At 41.1% G+C, this 13,603-nt stretch overlaps 1 protein-coding gene across 1 annotated transcript; it reads right to left on the reverse strand.

Moving 5' to 3' along the window:
- Positions 1 to 6,552: 6,552 nt before the first annotated feature.
- On the reverse strand, positions 6,553 to 7,491 carry LOC110520253 (gamma-crystallin M3-like). Its single transcript, XM_021597429.2, has 3 exons — positions 7,409 to 7,491; positions 7,029 to 7,271; positions 6,553 to 6,905 (listed from the first exon to the last, which is right to left on the reverse strand). The coding sequence occupies exons 1-3, from the start codon at positions 7,418 to 7,420 to the stop codon at positions 6,606 to 6,608; spliced, it is 555 nt and encodes a 184-aa protein (XP_021453104.1). The 5' UTR covers positions 7,421 to 7,491; the 3' UTR covers positions 6,553 to 6,605.
- Between the last annotated feature and the right edge of the window lie 6,112 nt (positions 7,492 to 13,603).

Consider the following 13,603-nt stretch of genomic DNA (forward strand, 5'->3'; position numbering starts at 1 on the left):
TTTTCTTGCTTTTTTTTGTCCATTAAAATAACAGCAAATTGATCAGAGATGCAGTGTTGACATTGTTAACGTTGTAAATGACTATTGTAGCTGAAAACGGCTGATTTTTTTAATGGAATATCTACATAGGTGTACAGAGACCCATTATCAGCAACCATCACTCCTGTTTTCCAATGGCACGTTGTGTTAGCTAATCCAAGTTTATCATTTTAAAAGGCTAATTGATCATTAGAAAACCCTTTTGCAATTATGTTAGCACAGCTGAAAACTGTTCTGATTCTTAGAAGCAATTAAATTGGCCTTCTTTAGACTAGTTGAGTACCTGGAGAATCAGCATTTGTGGGTTCAATTACAGGTTCAAATTGGCCAGAAGCAAAGACATTTCTTCTGAAACTTGTCAGTCTATTCCATGCGAGAAATTGCCAAGAAACTGAAGATCTCGTACGACTTTGCAGTGCCTCCATGTGTGACTACCTTGAGCAGCAGTTTGAGGGACTTGGCAGGGAAAATGCCGTACAGTAAAGCGTAGGGGATTGTCCGCAGCAGGACAACCCCCAGGGGATGGGCGCCGAGGGGTGTGGTGCTCCTCCAGCAGCTCTCTCATGAGGTTCTCTCTGTACTTTTGGTAGGTCATTACTTCACCTATGAGGGAGGGTTGAGTACGATGGAAGGGAGAGGATGATGAGGCAGTGGGTAGGTGGGTGAGATATTGTCACTAATTACATAATGGAACTGTATGTGATTTGTATAAACTGTACGTCCAAAAATACCTTGTTCAGTAATTATCTCACCTCTTAGTTGGCGGTGAACTATGTGGCCATTTAAAAAATATATATATTTCACCTTTATTTAACCAGGTAGGCCAGTTGAGAACATGTTCTCATTTACAAATGCAACCTGGCCAAGATAAAGCAAAGCGACAAAACACAGAGTTACACATGGGATAAACAAACGTACAGTTAACACAATAGAAAATTCTGTATACAGTGTGTGCAAATGAAGTAAGGTGGTAAGGCAATAAACAGGCCAATAGTGGCAAAGTAATTACAATTTAGCAATTTACACTGGAGTGATATGTGCAGATGAGGATGTGCAAGTAGAAATACTGGTGTGCAAAAGAGCAGAAAAACTTTAAAAATTATGGGGATGAGGTAGGTAGGTGGTTGGATGGGCTATTTACAGATGGGCTGTGTACAGCTGCCACGATCGGTAAGCTGCTCTGAAAGCTGACGCTTAAAGTTAGTGAGGGAGATATAAGTCTCCATCTTCAGGGATATTTGCGTGCTACTGGTGGGTGTTGCTATGGTGACCAGTGAGCTGAGATAAGGTGGAGCTTTACCTAGCAAAAACGTATAGATGACCTGGAGCCAGTGGGTTTGGCGACAAATATGTAGCGAGGACCAGCCAACGAGAGCATATAGGTCACAGTTGTGGGTAGTATATGGGGCATTGGTGACGGATGGCAGTGGATAGACTACATCCAATTTGCTGAGTAGTGTTGGAGGCTATTTTGTAAATGACGTCGCCGAAGTCAAGGATCGATAGGATAGTCCGTTTTTTTACGAGGGTATGTTTGGCAGCATGAGTGAAGGAGGCTTTGTTGTGAAATCGGAAGCCGATTCTAGATTTAAACTTGGATTGGAGATGCTTAATGTGAGTCTGGAAGGAGAGTTTAGTCTAGCCAGACACCTAGGTATTTATAGTCGACATATTCTAAGTCAGAACTATCCAGAGTAGTGATGCTAGTCAGGCGAGTGGCTGCTGGCAGCGATCGGTTGAAGAGCATGCATTTTAGTTTTACTAGCATTTAAGAGTAGTTGGACGCCACGGAAGGAGTGTTGTATGACATTGAAGCTCATTTGGTTTGTTAACAGTGTCCAAAGAAGGGCGAGATGTATACAGAATGGTGTCATCTGCGTAGAGGTGGATCAAAGAATCACCCACAGCAAGAGCGACATCATTGATATACACAGAGAATATTGTCGGCCTGAGAACTGTGGCACCCCCATAGAGACTGCCAGAGGTCCGTACAACAGGCCCTCCGTTTTGATACACTGAACTCTATCAGAGAAGTAGTTGGTAAACCAGGTGAGGCAATCATTTGAGAAACCAAGGCTGTTGAGTCTGCTGATAATACGGTGATTGACAAAGTCGAATGCCTTGGCCAGGTCGATGAATACGGCTGCCCATTCGAAATGGTCGGTAATCTGTTTGTTAACTTGGCTTTTGAAGACCTTAGAAAGACAGGGTAGGATAGATATAGGTCTGTAGCAGTTTGGGTCTAGAGTGTCACCCCCTTTGAAGAGGGGGATGACTGCGGCAGCTTTCCAATCTTTGGGAATCTCAGATGTTACGAAAGAGAGGTTGAACAGGCTAGTAATAGGGGTTGCAACAATTTCGGCAGATCATTTTAGAAAGAGAGTCCAGATTGTCTAGCCCGGCTGATTTGTAGGGGTCCAGATGTTGCAGCTCTTTCAGAACATCAGTTATCTGGATTTGGGTAAAGGAGAAATGGTATGGGCTTTGGCGGGTTGCTGTGGAGAGTGCCTTGGCAGTTGACCGGGGTTGGGGTAGCCAGGTGGAAAGCATGGCCAGCCATAGAGAAATGCTTATTGAAATTCTCAATTATAGTGGATTTATCAGTGGTGACAGTGTTTCCTAGCCTTAGAGCAGTGGGCAGCTGGGAGGAGGTGCTCTTATTTTCCATGGACTTTAGTGACCCCAAACTTTTGAGTTAGTACTACAGGAAGCACATTTGTTTGAAAAAGCTAGCCTTAGCTTTCCTAACTGCCTGTGTATATTTGTTCCTAACTTCCCTGAAAAGTTGCATGTAAGAAGGGCTTTATAAATACATTTGATTTGTTTGAGTTAACCCATTGTTCCTAGGCAGTCATTGTAAATCAGATTTTATTCTTAACTGACTTGCCTAGTTCAATCAAGGTAAAATAAAATGTGATTAATTATAAATAGTAATTGCTATTAGCTAATTCATATTGTAGTTTATGTCAGCCAAGAGTTATAAAAATGCTTGTGTTCTCAATCTTTCCTCAGTTAGCGCTAGGACAAATGTAGCCTACATTTTTCTGTGAATGTCTGAACATTGCATCCAAAAATAAATTGCTCACATTCTGGACTTGTAAGGACTGTGTTAGTGCAAAATGTTTCTGAAAGAACAGTGCGGTCAGCTCAAATGCTGATAGTTGAATCATACGAAACTGGACATTCTAAATAAGCGTTCTAATCACACCAGTTTGTACGCTACAGGGACCACTGTAGAATGATCACACCCATGTGTTGGTACGCATAAAAAGGTTCAAATGAGGAACTTGGATTAGCTAACACAACGTGCCATTGGAACACAGGAGTGATGGTTGCTGATAATGGGCCTATGTAGATATTCCATTAAAAGTCAGCTGTTTCCAGCTGCAATAGTCATTTACAGCATTAAATGTCAACTGTATTTCTGATCAATTTGATGTAATTTTAATGGCCAAAAATGTGCTCTTCATTCAAAAACAAGGACATTTCTAAGTGACCCCAAACTTTTGAACGGTAATGTATGCTTTTCATATTTCTTCTGTAAGAAACATTCACATTTAGCTCTATTCATATAGGCCAATTCCCACAAGTGTAAAGGGTTAATTTACCACAACCACAATTTCCCATGTGTTTTGGAATTGAAGTATGGCGAGGGTTGATGCACCTCAGCAAGTCTAGACCCTGTGTTACGAATCCCTTTTGGCCCGACAGTCTAGGGGGGGGATGGTAATGAGACGCGTAACATAACTCATGCAAATTATAATTGTGACAAAGTAAAAGTGTGAACGAAATAACCAGGACAACTGAAATCTACCGTCAAACTCAAGGTTTATTTATAAACACACGGTAATGGGGGGAGCAGGAAAAGGGGCTGAGCTGGACCCAAGGAAAGAAACAATAAGTATTCAAAAACACCCCTAAGCTAGACTACTTTAACAGCTAACTAACTAACCAAAAATACAGTGGGTGGTCCGCCCAGTTCTAACTAGTGTATTTAACAAAGTTCGCCTACGGGTAGTGTATGCCCATGGGCGACTTGTCTTGTTTCCCCCTTTTCCCACCAGCAACAAACAAACACCATAACCAAAGACAATACTCACAGATGATGACAAAGTGCTATGGAGGTGCTCAAACAAAAGGAGAGGTTAAGACACAAAGAGAGAGTGAAACAGAGCGATCTACATACATGGCATTTACAGAGAGATTGAGCTCTAGAGCAAACAACTGATGGGGTTTTTAAACCAAGGGAAAGGAACTGTGATAGGGTAGGAAACAGGAGGAGGTGTGTCTTCTGATTGAGGATTGATTGTTGACTGATTGGGGAGTGATGATTTTCACCTGTGATGGGAGAAGGAGAGAAAAGAAACACACACACACAGGATACACACACAGGATACTTGTATCTGTAACACCCTGTGACCAGATGCTTTGGAGCCCTTTGAACCATACACTCTGATCTACATTTACGCACCATTGAAGACCTGTCGAAAACATTAAATGCATGCATATCTCATGAGACGTCATGCACCAGCCATTTCCAATGACTTATGCAAATTAGTCTTCAATGTGTCACATATAACATTAAGTGGACACACACCCAAAGGAAGAAGGACCTTGATGTTTGTCTGAACATCCTGTTTGGGTTTTGAGTTTATAAGGATTTAAATACCTTTGCAAATAAACGACTAAATATGAATCAGGTGTACGAGGACTATGTATATAATTTGCAAACTCCACTTCCCAGTCAGTGATGATGTTGTCCACAAGGCCAAAATCAAGAAGTTTGTTGGTGACTATTGAAGCGATCTCTGCTCACGATTTGCCCTCCAAGAGTTCAGCAATCTCCCATTTGCTGAAGAGGTCAGTCATGGTTAGTGTATACTGGTTACCAGCCACAGTTCTCTTCTCAAAAAGGGCATATGAGATCAATGCCCAGGACAGACCATGCCTGTCTAACTTCGATAGGATGCATTACAGAGGCCTGCATTTTCATGTTATTGTAGAGTTGACACTGGGAACTCCTCAACCTTATGGAATGAGAAAACATAGTTCATTAGATATAACAAAGGCAAACACTTGTTCATCTTTATTTATAATAACAGCAATATGCACAGTTATAAAACGGGTTGTTTTGTATCCTGGATGCTGATTGGTTGATAGCAGGGAGTTAAAGCACCCCAATCCCTGCATGCCTGTTAACAGTTCCATTAGATTTATCAATGTGCTTCCACTGTCCCACAGCCTAGCCAGTCAATTTGCAAACTTCTTCTCCCCTGGAAAAAAAGGCATCTAGACAATATTTATTCTCCATGCTACTAGCCTAGCATTTGGCCTGGTAAGGCGGGGGTTAATATAAGCCTACCCGACCTATGCAACATGTTGCAGTTTTTTTTGTTTGTCATCTCAATCGTGCCATGTATATAAACATGCCGAGACTGACAGTTTCTCTTAACCAGGCAAATTAATTTATCAGGATCATTATTATAATGGATATATCTAAAGAATTCACAATTGAAACTAAGGTAAAACAAATGAAGATGCACATAGTTTGCTGTCATTTCAACTGCTTGATGTGATTGTGTTACGCTGTAACAGTGAATTTCCGTGATACAGATTAAATTGGCTAGCTAGCGAAGGAGAAGTAATGTTAGCTTGTGATTAGTTGTGAATAAGAAAGATAGAAAGTTAGAACTTAACTAGTAGATAGTCTCCATCAGCAGATGTTCCCAGGTATTGTTTTGAGATAGCCGTCTTGAACATAAATATGCATTGTCAATTAAAAAAGTAGAGCCAATTCTTTGCAATCGCAAAGAATCTCCACACATCAAACCCTCAGCACTTTGACACACGAGTCCGGATTGACAGATCTAGCAAATGCACGTGCCCACAGAACAGTTTTTCAAGGTCAAGGGAGGGAGTGAGAGAGAGAGGAGTGCTGGACGATTTTCTCTGCTTCTGAGTCTAACAAGGACTCCAGCCCTCCTCCTTCATCTCATCTTGCAGCGCTGAAATAGCCCGAACAATGGAGTAGGGTCGTAGGACGTAGGAGCCGAAATCGAGGTCGAAGTCAAGGTTGAGTTGTAGTTCAAAATTATAATGGTGTACAAAAAAATACGGAGAAGCAAAAAAAGGCACAAAATAGCAAAGTCAATTTGGAGCAAGTAAGTGACCATTTCTGTCCGCGCCATCTTACTATTCTTTACTTCTTACATCTATAGATACAAATATATCGTGGATTGTTGCCTATATGGCTGATTATGATAACATACAACAGTAAATAAATGAGTTGTGAAAATAATTTGCTTAACAATGTACACTTGTATTCGCATTCTTCCAATAAAAGTGCACAGTAATACACATGTATTTAGATCTGAGATATCACTGGATATTATCGTACATCGAGCATACAGTACATCTATTGTATGCTTTGAAATGTTAAAGATGCAGGGATTAAAATAGTGAAATGCTTAAACGTGGTGTGCTATCAGTAAGATAATCACAAAAATAAGTCAATTTAGCAGTGTAAATACGTTTAATCAACAATTTTCATACAACAATTGAGGAAATTACATAGTCATGTTGTCCATGATACGCCTCATGCTCATGAACCTCATGCCACCGCTCATGCCTCCCATTCCCATGCCCAAATCCCTGAAGCTCCTGTACTCTCCAGGCCTCATGTACATCTGCCTGCCTTTGTAATGGGGCTGCTCGTACATCAGCCAGTGGCCATCCATCACGTTGCAGGACTGGCAGTCGGACATGCGGTAACGCTCCTGGATGGAGTCACAGTCGTCCATCATCTCGTGCATCTGACCTCCGAAGTTCTCCCTCTCGTAGATCCTCATCCTGAAGTTTCCGCGGTGCTGTACGGAGGAAATAACAGGTTTCATTGATCAGATAAATCAAATGTAAACTTGTGTTATATGAGAGTTATATTTTCAGGAGCAAGATTATCCTATTTTAAAGATTAAATATTTTCAACCTACCATGGGGATCATGCGGCTGGACCTGATGCAGTCGTTCATTCCCATCATACGCTGGTAGTCTGAGTACTCTCCCCTCCTCATGAAGTACTGGTTTCCCATGAAGTTGGGGCGGTCGTAGACCATGAAGCAGCCACTCTCAACCCTGCAGGAGTGGCACCTGCTCAGGTGGGAGGACATGTCAGGGCAGTCCTGGCTGGTCTCATAGGAACGACCCTGGAAGTTCTTGTCCTCGTAGAAGATGATCTGAAAATGCAAAAATAAATCATTGGTAAAAATTATTACCGAAGAAGGAAATTGAAAGATATTGCGATTGTAATTGACTAAACCAGCCATTATTCAAGCAATAAACGTAAAACTGTAGGCTAAAACGCTATGCCTACCTTGCCCATCATGGTTGCGATTGTTTCTTTGAGCTGTGCTGTTGCTAAACTGATGTCCTGTCTGTGTTAACCCTTACTTTTATACCTGACCAAACCCAAAGAATCTGTGGCCCCATTGTGTAAACCCCTGACCCAGCAACACTGTTTAGAGGCCTATAGAGTGCTGAAGTGCTTTCCCTACATTTCCATGTGACTGGATCCCATGAAGACTTTAGAATGGGGGTTTGCATTGAGAAGTAAATACAACTGAGCTTTTGGAAATAGTATACAATGGTCTGTTGTACATATTTCAGAACACACTAGGTATTTTAGTGAAACATGTTCAATAAAAGTGTTATTTTGCTTGAGTTTGTTTTTATGCTATAGCCGTGACATAATCCATAAATCTTTCCAAACAGCTTGAATTTTGGTTTCATGGGTTGGTTGGTGACTGTGAATAGCTTTACGTCATTTGGTACATTCAATAAATTAAAAGAAAATATATTATATTAATAGTTAAGAAAATATTTTACAATCACATAGATTAATGTATATATACACTCTCGGTCAAACGTTTTAGAACACCTACTCATTCAAGGGTTTTTCTTTATTTTGACTATTTTCTACATTGTAGAATAATAGTGAAGACATCAAAACTATGAAATAACACAAGGAATCATGTAGTAACCAAAAAAGTGTTAAACAAATCAAAATATATTTTATATTTGAGATTCTTCAAATAGCCACCCTTTGCCTTGATGACAGCTTTGCACACTCTTGACATTCTCTCAACTAGCTTCACGAGGCAGTCACCTGGAATGCATTTCAACAGGTGTGCCTTGTTAAAAGTTAATTTGTGGAATTTATTTCCTTCTAACTGGGTTTGAGCCAATCAGTTGTGTTGTGATAAGTTTTACAGAAGATAGCCCTATTTGGTAAAATACCAAGTCCATATTATGCGAAGAACAGCTCAAATAAGCAAAGAGAAACGACAGTCCATCATTACTTTAAGACATGAAGGTCGGACTCCCGGGTGGCGCAGTGGTTATGGGCGCTGTACTGCAACGCCAGCTGTGCCATCAGAGTCCCTGGGTTCGCGCCCAGGCTCTGTCGTAACCGACCGGGAGGTCCGTGGGGCGACGCACAATTGGCCTAGCGTTAGGGAGGGCTTGGTCAGTAGGGGTGTCCTTGTCTCATCGCGCACCAGCGACTCCTGTGGCGGGCTGGGTGGCTAACCAAGGTGGTCGGGTGTTTCCTCCGGAGCATGGCTGGCTTCCGGGTTGGATGTGCGCTGTGTTAAGAAGCAGTGCGGCTTGGTTGGGTTGTGCATCGGAGGACGCATGACTTTCAACCTTTTCAACCGATGAGACAAGATAGTAGCTACTACAACAATTGGATACCACGAAAAAGGGGTAAAATTCAAAAAAAAAGAAAAAAGAAAAAGACATGGTCAGTCAATGCAGAACATTTCAAGAATTTTGAAAGTTTCTTCATGTGCAGTCGCAAAATCCATCAAGCGCTATGATAAAACTGGCTCTCATGAGGACTGCCACAGGAATAAGTTCAATAGAGTTACCAGCCTCAGAAATTGCAGCCCAAATAAATCCTTCACAGATCATGTGTCTGTTCAAGTAATCTTGTAATCTTGTAAGTAATCTCAACATAAACTGTTCAGAGGAGACTGTGTAAATAAGGCTTTCATGGTTGAATTGCTGCAAAGAAACCATTACTAAAGCACACCAATAATAAGAAGAGACTTGCTTGGGCCAATAAACACGAGCAATGGACTTATGGAAATTTGGACCGGTGGAAATTTGTCCTTTGGTGTGCTGTCCAAATTGGAGATTTTTGTTTCCAACCGCCGTGTCTTTGAGAGCGGATGATCTCCGCATGTGTATTTCCCTCAGTAAAGCATGGAGGAGGAGGTGTTATGGTGTGGGGGTGCTTTGCTGGTGACACTGTCTGTGATTTATTTCGAATTCAAGGCACACTTAACCAGCATGGCTACCACAGCATTCTGCAGCAATATACCATCCCATCTGGTTTGGGTTTAGTGGGACTATCATTTGTCTTTCAACAAGACAATGACCCAACACACCTCCAGACTGTGTAAGGGCTATTTTACCAAGAAGCAGAGTGATGGAGTGCTGCATCAGATGACCTGGCCTACACAATCCCCTGACCTCAACCAAATTGAGATGGGATGGGATGAGTCGGACCGCAGAGTGAAGAAAAATCTGCCAGCAATTGCTCAGCATATGTGGGAACTCCTTCAAGACTGTTGGAAAAGCATTCCAGGTGAAGCTGGTTGAGAGAATGCCAAGAGTGTGCAACGCTGTCATCAAGGCAAAGGGGGGCTATTTGACAAATCTCAAATGTAAAATATAGTTTCATTTGTTGAACATTATTTTGGTTATTACATACATGATTCCATATGTGTTGTTTCATACTTTTTATGTCTTCACTATTATTTTACAATGTAGAAAATAGTCAAATTAAAGAAAAACCCTTGAATGAGTTGGTTGTTCTCAAACTTTTAACCCGTAGTGTATACATGTATGTACACTGTATGTATATACAAGACAACAAAGGAGGGGCTTCAAGACGAGTCTCTGAATGTCATTGAGTGGCCCATCCAGAGCCCGGATTTGAACCCGATTGAACATCTCTGGAGAGAATCTGGAAATCGAAATTAGATTTTTTTTGGTTCCAACCGTGAAACATTTCGGAGGTGTGATGGTGTGGGGCTGCTATGCTGGTGACACTGTCGATTAGTTATTTAGAATTCAAGGCACACTTAACCAGCATGGCTACCACAGAACTCTGCAACGATACGCCATCCCATCTGGTTTGTGCTTAGTGGGACTATTATTTGTTTGTCAACAGGACAATGACCCAACACACCTCCAGGCTGTGTAAGGGATATTTTACCAAGAAGAAGAGTGCTGCATCAGATGACTCGATGAGAAACCCTTTAATGAGTTGGTGTGTCCAAACTTTTGACTGGTACTGTGTGTACATACAGTTGAAGTCAGACGTTAACATACACCTTAGCCAAATACATTTAAACTCATTTTTCCACAATTCCTAACATTTATTCCTAGTAAACATTCCCTGTCTTATGTCAGTTAGGATCACCACTTTATTTTAAGAATGTGAAATGTCAGAATAGTAGAAGAGAGATTTATTTCAGCTTTAATTTCTTTCATCACATTCCCAGTGGGTCAGAAGTTTACATACACTGAATTCATATTTGGTAGCATTGCCTTTAAATTGTTTAACTTGGGTCAAACATTTTGGGTAGCCTTCAACAAGCTTCCCACAATAAGTTGGGTGAATTTTGTGTAACGCTCGTCGTGGGTGTAAGAAGAGGAGGACCAATGCGCAGCGTGGTAAGTGTCCATATTGTTTTAATAAGAATACTGAACCAAAACGAATAGTCCTGAACGGTGAAGCAAAACACAGAACAGAAAATAATCACCCACAAAACACAGGTGGGAAAAGGCTACCTAAGTATGATTCTCAATCAGAGACAACGGACGACACCTGCCTCTGATTGAGAACCATACCAGGCCAAACACAAAACCCCAACATAGAAAAAAGAACATAGACTACCCACCAACTCACGCCCTGACCATACTAAAACAAAGACATAACAAAAGAACTAAGGTCAGAACGTGACATTTTGGCCCATTCCTTCTGACAGAGGTGTAACTGAGTCAGGTTTTTAGGCCTCGTAAAGCACACGTTTTTCAGTTCTGCCCCCAAATGTTCTATGGGATTTAGGTCAGGGCTTGTGATGGCCACTCCAGCACCTTCACTTTGTTGTCCTTAAGCCATTTTGCCACAACTTTGGAAGTATGCTTGGGGTCATTGTTCATTTGGAAGACCCATTTGCGACCAAGCTTTAACTTCCTGACTGAAGTTAATCTCCACTCTGTTATAATCTCCGCTGGCCACCCCTCATAGCCTGGTTCCTCTCTTGGTTTCTTCCTAGGTTCTGGTCTTTTTAGTTAGTTTTTCCTAGCCACCGTGCTTCTACACCTGCATTGCTTGGGGTTTTAGGCTATGTTTCTGGACAGCACTTTGAGATATCAGCTGATGTAAGAAGGGCTTTATAAATACATTTGATTTGCACAGGATCTGTACATCCGAACAGGTACAGGTACAGGATGGCAACAACAACTGCCCGAGTTACACCAGGAACGCACAATCCCTCCATCGGTGCTCAGACTGTCCGCAATAGGCTAGAGAGAGGCTGGACTGAGGGCTTGTAAGCCTTTTTTGTATGTAAGTCCTCACCAGACATCACCGGCAACAACGTGCTCTTCATTGACGAGTCACGGTTTTGTCTCACCAGGGGTGATGGTAGGATTCGTGTTTATCGTTGAAGGAATGAGCGTTACACCAACACCTGTACTCTGGAGCGGGTCCGTCATTGTCTGGGGCGGTGTGTCACAGTATCATCGGATTGAGCTTGTGTCATTGGAGGTAATCTCAAAGCTGTGTGTTACAGGGAAGACATCCTCCTCCCTCATGTGGTACCCTCCTGCAGGCTCATCCTGACAAGACCCTCCATTATGACAATGTCACCATGAGCCATACTGCTCGTTCTGTGCATGATTTCCTGCAAGACAGGAATGTCAGTGTTTTGCCATGGCCAGCGAAGCGCCCGGATCTCAATCCCATTGAGCACGTCTGGGACCTGTTGGATCGGAGGGTGAGGGCTAGGGCCATTCCCCCCAGAAATGCCCAGGAACTTGCAGGTGCCTTGGTGGAAGAGTGGGATAACATCTCACAGCAAGAACTGGCAAATCTGGTGCAGTCCATGAGGAGGAGATGCACTGCAGTAATTAATGCAGCTGGTGGCCACACCAGATACTGACTGTTACTTTTGATTTTGACTCCCGTTTGTTCAAGGACACATTTTTCCATTTCTGTTAGTGACATGTCTGTGGAACTTGTTCAGTTTATGTCTCAGTTGTTGAATCTTGTTATGTTCATACAAATATTTACACATGTTAAGTGTGCTGACAGTGAGAGGACGTTTCTTTTTTTGCTGAGTTTATAAAATACTCTGCTTTCTTAAAAGGTTGTCAAAAGTGATCAAATCAGTAAATCAAGTTGAGTTGGAAAAAAAGGTAACAAAAGATTTGTAACATTATAATATACAAGTTCATACAACCCAACATTTTATGTAAATCTTGAAACAAATATTTTAAAGTTGAAAAAGCTTATATTTTACAGTGAGATTGTTTGACAGCTTCTCATCACCCACTTTTCGGAACTCCCACTCCCGTGTGTCCCCTTCCCAATTCCACCCATGCTAGTCTAACTGACATTAAAAAGGACATGCAAATGGATATGACTAAAAATAACAATATTATGTGGTGTACCTGCTCAACAGTTCTGATGTCATCATCCCTTCTAGAATCAACATATCATCACTTCTAGAATGGCCATCATGCCACGATTTAATTGTTGTTGGTTATTTCAGTAAAACAGTACATATTTTTTATTTTTCATCTAAGAACATATGAAACGACTGCAGTTTCAGTAAAGTACAATGTTCCGTTACATAGTTTCTCAGAGCTGTCTAATCCATGTATTTGAGTGGTGGGGATACGTGACGATCAAAATAAGGAAACATGATTAACTGTGTTAAACTTTTTAGGATATTTAGAACTTCTAATTATTTGCATTCATTAGCACATGAACTTTGACAGCCCTGCTTTCTGAATAGAGCCTACTTGCAAGTATGTATGCATACTTTCTGTTTATGTTAAGATAGTCTTTGTGCCTTCCTATAGTACTTGACCATCCAACTATTTTGGTAAAAGCAACATAGGCAACTATCGTATGGTGATGAATCTAGCTAGTTTTAAATATGAGTTTGTTGAATTTATGTAAAACATTAAGAAACAATTGTTTTACTATAGGTGTAACTCTGTCGGTGTGAATACAATTTACCGACATTTTTGCTGTAAAAGCAACCATATTGCAGATACTTGAATAAGTAATTTAAGAAAAATGTATGCCTTTAAAAAAAAATCACAAAAATGCTCCTTTTTCATTCTATTTTCTTATTATTTTTATGTATTATATAGTTTTTTATGTATAACAATATATTTTGTAGTATTTTGTAGTAGATTACTCTGATGTTTAAACATTGTGCGGTGGCATTTAAATTAAAATAAATATACTGTCACTCATAAC

The sequence above is a fragment of the Oncorhynchus mykiss genome, chromosome 3 (assembly GCF_013265735.2).
Source record: "Oncorhynchus mykiss isolate Arlee chromosome 3, USDA_OmykA_1.1, whole genome shotgun sequence".
In the NCBI taxonomy this organism is placed as follows: domain Eukaryota; kingdom Metazoa; phylum Chordata; class Actinopteri; order Salmoniformes; family Salmonidae; genus Oncorhynchus; species Oncorhynchus mykiss.

Bases quoted from the DNA above. Each gene is read 5' to 3' on its own strand.
- LOC110520253 (XM_021597429.2), bottom strand. The intron at 6,906-7,028 runs GTAGGTTGAAAA...TCCTCCGTACAG, and splicing joins CCAGCCGCATGATCCCCATG to CACCGCGGAAACTTCAGGAT.